At 44.3% G+C, this 11371-nt stretch overlaps 1 protein-coding gene across 3 annotated transcripts in view; it reads right to left on the bottom strand.

Moving 5' to 3' along the window:
- LOC112246308 (acid-sensing ion channel 1) overlaps nucleotides 1-11371 on the bottom strand; it is a 373686-nt gene that overhangs the window by 86423 nt on the left and 275892 nt on the right. The window contains exon 1 of one of the 3 annotated variants that reach the window (XM_042324849.1): nucleotides 9742-10860. The exons of 1 other annotated variant lie outside the window; for it this stretch is intronic. In XM_042324849.1, coding sequence (XP_042180783.1) covers nucleotides 9742-10410 — 669 coding nt within the window. In that variant the 5' untranslated portion in view covers nucleotides 10411-10860. Of the gene's footprint in view, nucleotides 1-9741; nucleotides 10861-11371 lie in introns of those variants that run through there. One more of the 3 variants, XM_042324846.1, reaches the window with a different exon arrangement.

Raw genomic sequence — 11371 nt, 5'->3', positions numbered from 1 at the left:
GTGTGTGTGTGTGTGTGTGTGTGTGTGTGTGTGTGAGGTGTGAGGTGTGTGTGTGTGTGTGTGGTGTGTGTGTGTGTGTGTGTGTGTGAGGTGTGTGTGTGTGTGTGTGTGTGTGTGTGTGTGTGTGTGAGGTGTGTGTGTGTGAGGTGTGTGTGTGTGAGGTGTGTGTGTGTGTGTGTGTGTGTGTGTGTGTGTGTGTGTGTGTGTGTGTGTGTGTGTGTGTGTGTGTGTGTGTGTGTGTGTGTGTGAGGTGTGTGTGTGTGAGGTGTGTGTGTGTGTGTGTGTGAGGTGTGTGTGTGTGTGTGTGTGTGTGTGTGTGTGTGTGAGGTGTGTGTGTGTGTGTGTGTGTGTGTGTGTGTGTGTGGTGTGTGTGTGTGTGTGTGTGTGTGTGTGTGTGTGTGTGTGTGTGTGTGTGTGTGTGTGTGTGTGTTCATGTTTGTAATCTCTCGACAGGAAGAGCGATGTGTGAGTTGATTAAAGGGGTGTTTCTGAAAACGTCAGTTAATCATCGGAGCATGAGTGACGAACATCCTGTAACCACGGGATACAGAGACCCTTCTAAGCATCCAGAGAAAGACTGCGGGACGTACAAAGAAAAGAGGCCTTTACTTAAGACTCCTCTATTGATTATGACAATTAAACACCTCGAGTCACTCCTGCTTTAGAAAACATGCTATCTGATTGAAATCAAAATAATTTTTCTAAACATTCAGGAACTCTGAAGATAGGAAACGGATATAAGTTCACGGACAGCCTAATCTTAGACCAACTTTTGATATTGTCACTGGTTCACATCTTGATGTTAACAATATAATTGTAAACTATTCAATACGCATTTAAGAGGGGCAACAGGGTAGAAATAGTGATTCCTTCCATAAGGAATAAGGCATTGTACCAAAGAGCCAAATCTTTACTTATAAAACAGTGTCCTCTAGTGGTGAACTAGAGACATGACAAGTGTGACAGCTGTCACAGTCAATTCTACTGCCTGTCTTACCAAAGATTTGACTAATTATTACAAAGAGATCATACATACAAATTGCTATCAGGGCCAAATTTATTCCAAAGATCCATAGCTTCAGACAACATTTTGTTCAACTTACCAACTCTGAATAGGTGAGCAATTAAAACAAATATAATCAATTTGTAAACTTTGAATTGATTTACAACAGTAATCACCAGTCTAGAAACCAGAATGTGTAACTGCTCCAGGCTGTGCTCTAACATTTCAGATCATTGGAAGGCCAGACGCATCGTGCCTCAGTCTCTCCATGGGGACTACAGTGACCTCTGTCGAGTCCTGGTGAGAAAGCAGCCAGTGATGACTGAAGACTGAATTCAATCAATAGACCAGCCTCAAATGACACCATATTCCCTATATAGCACACCTCCTTTCTCCAGAGACACATCCTAGCCTGAGTGCCATTTAACGTCATTTCAACACTGGTTGAAATGACGTCATTACAACCATGATTTTAATACAGCGCAAGGACTCGGATGTCTGCGAAAACTTTAGAGTTCAGACTTTAGAGTTTAGAGTTTAGAATTTAGACTTTAGAATATAGACTTTAGAATTTAGAGTTTAGACTTTAGAGTTTACAGTTTAGAATTTAGACTTTAGAGTTCAGACTTTAGAGTTTAGAGTTTAGAATTTAGACTTTAGAGTTCAGACTTTAGACTTTAGAGTTTAGAATTTAGACTTTAGAATTTAGAGTTCAGACTTTAGACTTTACAGTTTAGAATTGAGACTTTAAAGTTTACAGTTTAGAATTTAGACTTTAGAGTTTATAGTTCAGACTTTAGAATTTAGAGTTCAGACTTTAGACTTTACAGTTCAGACTTTAGAATTTAGACTTTAGAATTTAGACTTTAGAGTTTAGAATTTAGAATTTAGACTTTAGAATTTAGACTTTAGACTTTAGAGTTTAGAATTTAGACTTTAGAGTTTTGACTTTAGACTTTAGAGTTTGACTTTAGAATTTAGAGTTTGGGAGGTATTGTATTGAAGCAATAGAATCCAAACTGAAATGCTCAGTTTCACCACTCAGGGTTGGGGAGTTGGGGATGACATGTAACTGATTACAAAAAACTGTAACTGTAATCTGCTATGTTACTAGCTAAAATATTGTAATCAGATTACATTTACTTTTAAAAAATGCTATGATTACTTCTTGGAATACTTTCAAATTCAGAAAGTATGTTTTGTGAAAAAATACATTATGCCAACTTTCTGTTTTCTCAATGACATTCAATTCAGCTTTGAAAAAAGGTGCCAGTTTAAGTTTGCTCGAACCTGAGTGAGTCTGACACCAAGTCAGAGTCTACTATGATGACACACCAAATGCATGTTGGGAACCACTGTTGGGGGTACTGGAGGACTGGAGTTGGGAACCACTGTTGGGGTACTGGGGGACTGGAGTTGGGAACCATTGTTGGGGGTACTGGAGGACTGGAGTTGGGAACCACTGTTGGGGGTACTGGAGGACTGGAGTTGGGAACCACTGTTGGGGGTACTGAAGGACTGGAGTTGGGAACCATTGTTGGGGGTACTGAAGGACTGGAGTTGGGTACCACTGTTGGGGGTACTGGAGGACTGGAGTTGGGAACCACTGTTGGGGTACTGGGGGACTGGAGTTGGGAACCATTGTTGGGGGTACTGAAGGACTGGAGTTGGGAACCATTGTTGGGGGTACTGAAGGACTGGAGTTGGGAACCATTGTTGGGGGTACTGAAGGACTGGAGTTGGGTACCACTGTTGGGGGTACTGAAGGACTGGAGTTGGGAACCATTGTTGGGGGTACTGAAGGACTGGAGTTGGGAACCATTGTTGGGGGTACTGAAGGACTGGAGTTGGGAACCATTGTTGGGGGTACTGAAGGACTGGAGTTGGGAACCCATTGTTGGGGGTACTGGAGGACTGGAGTTGGGAACCATTGTTGGGGGTACTGGAGGACTGGAGTTGGGAACCATTGTTGGGGGTACTGGAGGACTGGAGTTGGGAACCATTGTTGGGGTACTGGAGGACTGGAGTTGGGAACCATTGTTGGGGTACTGGAGGACTGGAGTTGGGAACCATTGTTGGGGGTACTGAAGGACTGGAGTTGGGAACCATTGTTGGGGTACTGAAGGACTGGAGTTGGGAACCATTGTTGGGGTACTGGAGGACTGGAGTTGGGAACCATTGTTGGGGGTACTGGAGGACTGGAGTTGGGAACCATTGTTGGGGTACTGAAGGACTGGAGTTGGGAACCATTGTTGGGGGTACTGGAGGACTGGAGTTGGGAACCATTGTTGGGGGTACTGGAGGACTGGAGTTGGGAACCATTGTTGGGGTACTGAAGGACTGGAGTTGGGAACCATTGTTGGGGGTACTGGAGGACTGGAGTTGGGAACCATTGTTGGGGGTACTGGAGGACTGGAGTTGGGAACCAGTGGTATAGCCTACTGGCAATACGGATATCGCTTAGGTCTTTTATTGAAAGCTACATAGCAATGATGTGAATCACTCTGCTGCTCTCTCAATGATGTGAATCACTCTGTTGCTCCCTCAATGATGTGAATCACTCTGTTGCTCCCTCAATGATGTGAATCACTCTGTTGCTCCCTCAATGATGTGAATCACACTGCTGCTCTCTAAATGATTGTGTTTGTTGTGGATGTATAGTTTAACCCAATAATGATTGAATTGAAGAAGTTTAAGCAAAGCTGCCTGTCAATCATTGTTTATGCAACCAGCAGACAGCCAATGAAAAATGCTCTCTTGCAACAGCTGCATAGACATAGTGTGGATCCCAGTCTCTATAGAATAAGAGTTTCAAGGAGTTCCTCCCTTCAAAACTCCTCCATAGTATTGTGCTCCACAGATACAGTCAAAAAGAGGTTTATTTAAAGAAGACCACGAGTAAGGATTTTATTGCTCAATCTAATTAGTGCTGATTCACCCAAAAACTCAAAAGGCCTATTAGACATATGCTTGAACTCACACACTTCTGATAGACCTATGGTAGCATCAAAATGGCACCCATAGAGAATCCTATTAAATTCTGTCAGTAATGTAATTCCTAAATCTATGGTGTCAGCAACATAAACAACAGGCCTATGCAGCACGTGGCCTTCATTATTCAAGTCATGCAACTAGCACTTTTCAGTAGTGCTCAAAGTATGCCATTCCATGAGAGCAGCATTGATATTTCAACCATGTTTCGAAGCAGTGAGCCCAATCAGTCGTCCATGACTTCAACATAAACAACAGAGTAGGTCAATACGTCCTTATTTTTCTGGTTATTTTTAGGTAAAACAATTAGACTAATCTATCTATATTTCAATATTTCCAAGTCCTATTCTTGAAGATCAAGGGGTAATTTAATTATTTGGAATGACTGGAAATCTGACAGATTTGGTTTTTAATATGAAGCCTAATCATTGAATTATCTGTATTGAAGTAGAAAGTAATGAGTTAAAAGTCTACATAACCCATAAAGTAAAATACATCATCCACTAATGGCCAGCTATGTAAACTCTGACATTGATTTATGCCAATCAATCGGTAATATTCCATGTTTGTCTTCTTCTAATGTAATCGTTACTTGATTACAACTAGTAGGTTGTAGTAGTAACTGTAAGGGATTACATTAAGAATGTAACCTACCCAACCCTGCATGGGATACATAGTGGCTTGTAGAGAGAACACTTCAATATAGAACAGTATATATAGAACAGTATATAGAACCGTATGTATAGAACAGTATATAGAACTGTATATATAGAACAGTATATATGTCACCGCTGATATGTCGTCTCCAGTTTGAGTAGCCTGTCCTTCCTTCAATCAATCAATCAATCAATTAATCAATATGGTCCATTGAATGGTGAACTGAAGGATCCCATGCTATTGAGGCTACTGAGGAGGCAAAGGGAAATCAGAAGGCAGGACATCTGTTTCTCACTCTGTTTGTTGTCAGCCACTTGGTGCCCCCTGGGGCCACAGCTTCAGTATCTGGCTGCTCTAATCCAACTACCCAGAGCCAAGCCACACTCAGGTTACAGAACTACTAGTTGAGTCAAGGTCAAATAGGCAATCTATACACACACACAAACATACACACACACGCATGCGCACGCACACACACACACACACACACACACACACACACACACACACACACACACACACACACACACACACACACACACACACACACACACACACACACACACACACACACACACACACACACACAGATTACAAATATCCACTAGTAGAGTGAAGGACAAATAGGCAATCTATACTATACAAACAGCAGAAGTTCAGCTCCATGTTCTTGAGGAAACAGCAGGCGTTCAGCTCTATGTTCTCGAGGAGAGCAGAAGTTCAGCTCTATGTTCTCGAGGAGACAGCAGAAGTTCAGCTCTATGTTCTCGAGGAGACAGCAGAAGTTCAGCTCTATGTTCTCGAGGAGACAGCAGGCGTTCAGCTCTATGTTCTCGAGGAGACAGCAGAAGTTCAGCTCTATGTTCTCGAGGAGACAGCAGAAGTTCAGCTCTATGTTCTCGAGGAGACAGCAGAAGTTCAGCTCTATGTTCTCGAGGAGACAGCAGAAGTTCAGCTCTATGTTCTCGAGGAGACAGCAGAAGTTCAGCTCTATGTTCTCGAGGAGACAGCAGGAGTTCAGCTCTATGTTCTCGAGGAGACAGCAGAAGTTCAGCTCTATGTTCTCGAGGAGACAGCAGGAGTTCAGCTCTATGTTCTCGAGGAGACAGCAGAAGGTTGAAACCTAAGTGCTCATGCGGTGACGGTGATGCTGAGTTGGGATGTAAAGGGATCCGGGACTAATGGATAGAGTCAGGATGTAGCTGCTGCCTCTCCATCCTTCCTTCTGGTCCTTCCAGTGCTCCAGGCCTGATCATATTCTGCTGCCCTGGGACAGAATGCTGTAAGCTGAGCCCGCTGTCTGTGTGTGTGTGTGTGTGTGTGTGTGTGTGTGTGTGTGTGTGTGTGTGTGTGTGTGTCCAACTAGCCCTGTTGAAGGCACCTTTCTATAGCTCTGCTCTGGACAGGACACCTATCTATTTACTGCAGGGGAAATGAGTGAAGATAATTTGATACAGACCCAGGGCAATGCTTAGAGCAGTGTTTCCCAAACTCAGGCCTGTGGACCCCAAGGTGTGAGCGTGTTTTGTTGTTGCTCTAGCAGTCCACAGCTAATTAAAATAATCAACTAATCATTAAGCTTTGATTATTTGAATCAGCTGTGTAGTGCTATGGCAAAACCACCACACACCACACACACACACACACACACACACACACACACACACACACACACACACACACACACACACACACACACACACACACACACACACACACACACACACACACACACACTTTCCTTCTCCACCAACACAAAGCTTATGATAATAAAGAGTGGAATAATTTTGTCTCATCATCTCTTCTATTGGTTCCAATGACCAAATGACTCCAGATAAATGCTCCCTATTGGTTGTACACACTGACAGGGGAGAGGTGTGTGGATAAATACATTATGTATTATCTTTCTAAGTCTCTCTCCCACTAGGGATTTTAACCGCCAACTCCAGCCTGGTGTTTATTTCACTGATGGTTGTGTTTATCTTCCATTTCCAGGGGCTTTATATGTCCCAGTGGATCTAACCACTCAGCGGAGGGATACATACATCACCAGAGGTGTTGTTAGTCCCAGTGGATCTAACCACTCAGCGGAGGAGGGGTAGTATTATGAAGACATCCCTGACAGGATATGTTGATATACCTTAACACCAATAACACTGCTACCCTACTTTACTCCTCTCTTTATAAATATATGTTTTGTACTACAGTGCTCTGATCCAATTGTGTGTAACAAACAAAAAACGGAGTCAATTATTCAAAATAAAAACACAAGGCTGCACTGGTTCACGCAGGAAATTCCGGCCTCTATTTTCGGCTGGCTGTAAGTAGGCGCAAGTGTCAAACTCACATTAGTTTGCACTTTCTTCATGTAAAAACAACCGCACTAGCATTATACAGCCCTTATGACAGGTTCAGCAATTCTCCATTGTCTCAACACTTACAAATCCGGTCTCCTCCCCTTCATCTACACTGATTGAAGTGGATTTAACAAGTGACATCAAATTGTATTTGTCACAGAGGCTGTAAGTGTAGACAAGCGAGGCTATAAACAGGGGGGTACCGGTATAGAGTCAATGTGGAGGCTATATACAGGGGGTACCGGTATAGAGTCAATGTGGAGGCTATATACAGGGGTACCGGTACAGAGTCAATGTGGAGGCTATATACAGGGGGTACGGTATAGAGTCGGTATAGAGTCAATGTGGAGGCTATATACAGGGGGTACCGGTATAGAGTCAATGTGGAGGCTATATACAGGGGGTCAATGTGGAGGCCAGGGGGTATAGAGCCAATGTGGAGACTATATACAGGGGTACCGGTACATAATCAATGTGGAGGCTATATACAGAGTCAATGGGGTACCGGTACCAGAGTCAGTATGGAGGCTATATACACCGGTACAGGGTGGACCGGTACAGAGTCAATGTGGAGGCTAGGGGGTATACAGAGTCAATGGGGTGCCGGTACAGAGTCAATGTGGAGGCTATATACAGGGGGGGTGCAGAGTCAATGGTACAGAGTCAATGTGGAGGCTATATACAATGTGGGGGGTACCGGTACAGAGTCAATGTGGAGGCTATATACAGGGGGTACCGGTACAGAGTCAATGTGGAGGCTATATACATGGGGGTAAAGGTACAGAGTCAATGTGGAGGCTATATACAGGGGGGTACCGGTACAGAGTCAATGTGGAGGCTATATACAGGGGGTACCGGTACAGAGTCAATGTGGAGGGGGTACAGGAGGTACCGGTACAGAGTCAATGTGGAGGCTATATACAGAGGGGGTACCGGTACAGAGTCAATGTGGAGGCTATATACAGAGGGTGCCAGGGGGTACAGAGTCAATGTGGAGGCTATATACAGGGGGGGTGCCGGTACAGAGTCAATGTGGAGGCTATATACATGGGGGGTACCGGTACAGAGTCAATGTGGAGGCTATATACAGGGGGTACCGGTACAGAGTCAATGTGGAGGCTATATACAGGGGGTACCGGTACAGAGTCAATGTGGAGGCTATATACAGAGGGTATAGGTACAGAGTCAACGTGCGGGGGCACCGGTTAGTTGAGGTAATTGAGGTAATATGTACATGTAGGTAGAGTTAAAGTGACTACGTATAGATAATAAACACAGAGTAGCAGCAGCGTAAAAGAGGGGTCTGGGTAGCCCTTTGATTAGCTGTTCAGGAGTCTTATGGCTTGGGGGTAGAAGCTGTTAAGAAGCCTTTTGGACCTCGACTTGGCGCTCCGGTACCGCTTGCCGTTCGGTACCAATAAGGCATCCTATGTCAGGCTATGTCATGGACAGAGCATGTGTTCCAAATGTTTTGGTTTATTAAAAAATAGAGTCCTATACAACACAGCATGAATATAGGGAATCGATGCAACTTTACCTTGTGTCTCTGAGAGGAAAAATGGGTCACCATGGATACCGTGATGAAGGTGCAAGCCACCCACTTGAGTGCTTGGCCCTGGACTTTTCTTCCATTTCACACACTTAATGTGAATATGATTCTCTCTGTTCTCCTTCAGCAAAAAATGGATAGTTATTTCTTAGCAAAGCAGTTATCAGGTTATCTTTGGTTCTCAGAAAACAGCTGCCGATATTGTACATTAACTACCCATTAATAACGATTTTTCCAGTTAAAACGAGGCTGTGCTGGCGGAGGTGCATGGCCTTCTGTTTATTCTCTAATATCTGTGATAAGGGTTGAGGTTGTTGGTTTGAAAGTACAGATGATTATCAGTTTTTTTAAGGATAACAGGACCCAGTCAAGTATAATCTATGTCTACATTTTATATTATATAGACAATATGATAAATCTATTCCTATTATCTATGCCTCTCGGAGGTGGATGGGTCAGGGTTAGGGTCAGGGTTAGGGTCAGGGTTAGGGTTAGGGTCAGGGTCAGGGTTAGGGTCAGGGTGTTAGGAAGGAGAAGACTGGTCATGGATTGAGATGTGCTGCAGAAGTGATTTCAGGGAATCTTGAAAGCGACTCCAAGAAATGCTGTCAAAACTGTCAACAGGTGATATCGAGGGATTTCAAATAAAGATATCACATTCCTGTCAGGCCGGGTAAAAACAGAACACTGTCATTATTGCCTGATGCATAAACATGATACTGATGAAATTCAGTCATTCGTAGTCAGAGCGATATACTGTGCAAAGGTTATAGTGAAATCAATATGCTGATGTGGCAGAGCATTGTCCACAAATAACAGCCTGCCATTCAGCATGCAAACCATGTTTTATCTAGAGGTAACAGTCAAGTAACAGTCAAGGGGACAATGGCAAAGTGCAGTCAAAAGCCCAAATATCAATACATCTCTATCCATTTACTTTCACTGACTACGCTACACAACAATTCCTTTCAATTGCAATGGATTTCCCAGTGTTGCAATATTAAGGAAAAAGTGGAAGCACTGTAATGTGCAAGAAAGGCTCGGAGACAGCTAGATTACATCAGTAGCTAGTAGTAGTAGTAGTCTCTGAAGGCTTCGGGACCACACTCTATCCCTCTGAAGTTATTCTATTATCACTTTTATCACCAGCGGCAATACTAATAATCACTAACCGGCTACTGTACCTCTCTGAAGGCCTCCGGGCCACACTCTTTCCCTCTGAAGTTGCACTCCAGCAGCATATCTTCTATACGGTGTCTGGTACGGTTGTGGAACTCATCGAGGCTGAACCTGGATCCCTGGCGGTCGGGCTCGGGGGCCAGGGGGATCCCAGGGGCCATGTTGTCTTCATACCCCAGCAGCTGGCCCATGAACAGCAGGTCACTATAACTGATCTGGGAGCGGCGGAAGTAGTTGTAGTTGCAGAAGGTGACGGCCGGGAAGGTCAAGTTTGGGGCATTTCTCTCGTCCAGCATTGTGACGTGATCGTAGGACAGGTAGTAGACGACACGGTCGAACACCTGGAGGAGGAAAGCAGAGAGAGCTAACAGGAAGACGATGGCCCAGAGGCCCTGACGCACGCTGAACTTCTTGTCTTCTGCGAAGATGTGGTTGGCGCCGTGGAGCGAGCAGCCGTCGAAGAACACTGAGAGGCTGTCTAACTGGCTGGCGTCATCTTCATCTTCGTCATACACGTCCAATTCATCACACCCGTCCTCCCGGTAATCCCCCCGACCGCTGCCATCACCGGATTTGATCCCCTTGCGGTAGCGGTCGTCGAAGCCGTCTTTTCCCAGTCCTCTGGGCTCGTCGTCGGCCGAGAAGGAGATGCTGCACATGATGCGGACGGGCATGGTGGCGGCTTGGCTGGGTCGGTCTGGAAGAAACTGGTCTGTAATCAGGCATAGACAAATAGAAGCAGACCAAGTGTGACGATTCAAAATGTCGGGAAAATATAAAGAGAAGAAGAGAGCTGAGCCGTACTGAAAGTCCAAACAAGAGCCCAAAGTCACGTCCAACTGAATCAGGTAAACTGGTGCTGTGATGGGTCTGACTGGTGATGACGCATAGTCAGAAAAAGAAAGGAACACCGAATCACAAGCTCAATCAACAACTCATGAACTCGCTGTCCCCAAACAAGATTAGAAGTTTCTGTTTTCTTGAAGGAAAGAAGAACACAACGAATGGTAACGATCAGATCAACTGTAGTTCTTATCTTCTCTCATTCTCTCTCATCATCTCTTCTCTCATCCCACATCAGTGGTCAGTGATCCGGGAGTGTCAGAGATGTTAAGAAGCCCTGCCCAGGGTTAGTCCTTCCCTTTATAGTGCAGCTGCACGTCCATAGAGAAGAAGAGGCAGGAGATCAGTTAGCCCATACAGAGGGAGTTCAGAGAGGAGGAGATCAGTGATGGTTCTATGAGGGGAACGACACAGAATACTCCCTGAGAGCCCAGCCACAGGTCACTGTGTCAAGGCAGAGTTACACCATACACTTACAGGAAGCACTGCTGTTTGACGCATAACACACAGAGAAAGAGAGAGAGAGAGAGGGAGAGAGAGAGAGAGGGATCAGAATCCTAGTACTATTGGATTGGAATAGAATTCCCAATAAAGTTCCAAAATTTCCAAAGAACTCCCAATAAAATTCCAACAATTCCAAAATAATTCCCAATAAAGTTCCAACAATTCTAAAATAATTCCCAATAAAGTTACAACAATTCTAAAATAATTCCCAATAAAGTTCCAACAATTCTAAAAAGAATCCCAATAAAGTTCCAACAATTCTAAAAGAATTCCCAATAAAGTTCCAAA

This window comes from Oncorhynchus tshawytscha, linkage group LG07 (assembly GCF_018296145.1).
Source record: "Oncorhynchus tshawytscha isolate Ot180627B linkage group LG07, Otsh_v2.0, whole genome shotgun sequence".
Lineage (NCBI taxonomy): Eukaryota > Metazoa > Chordata > Actinopteri > Salmoniformes > Salmonidae > Oncorhynchus > Oncorhynchus tshawytscha.
Note: the sequence above shows the minus strand (reverse complement) of the source record. Positions and strands in the feature narration are given on the sequence as shown.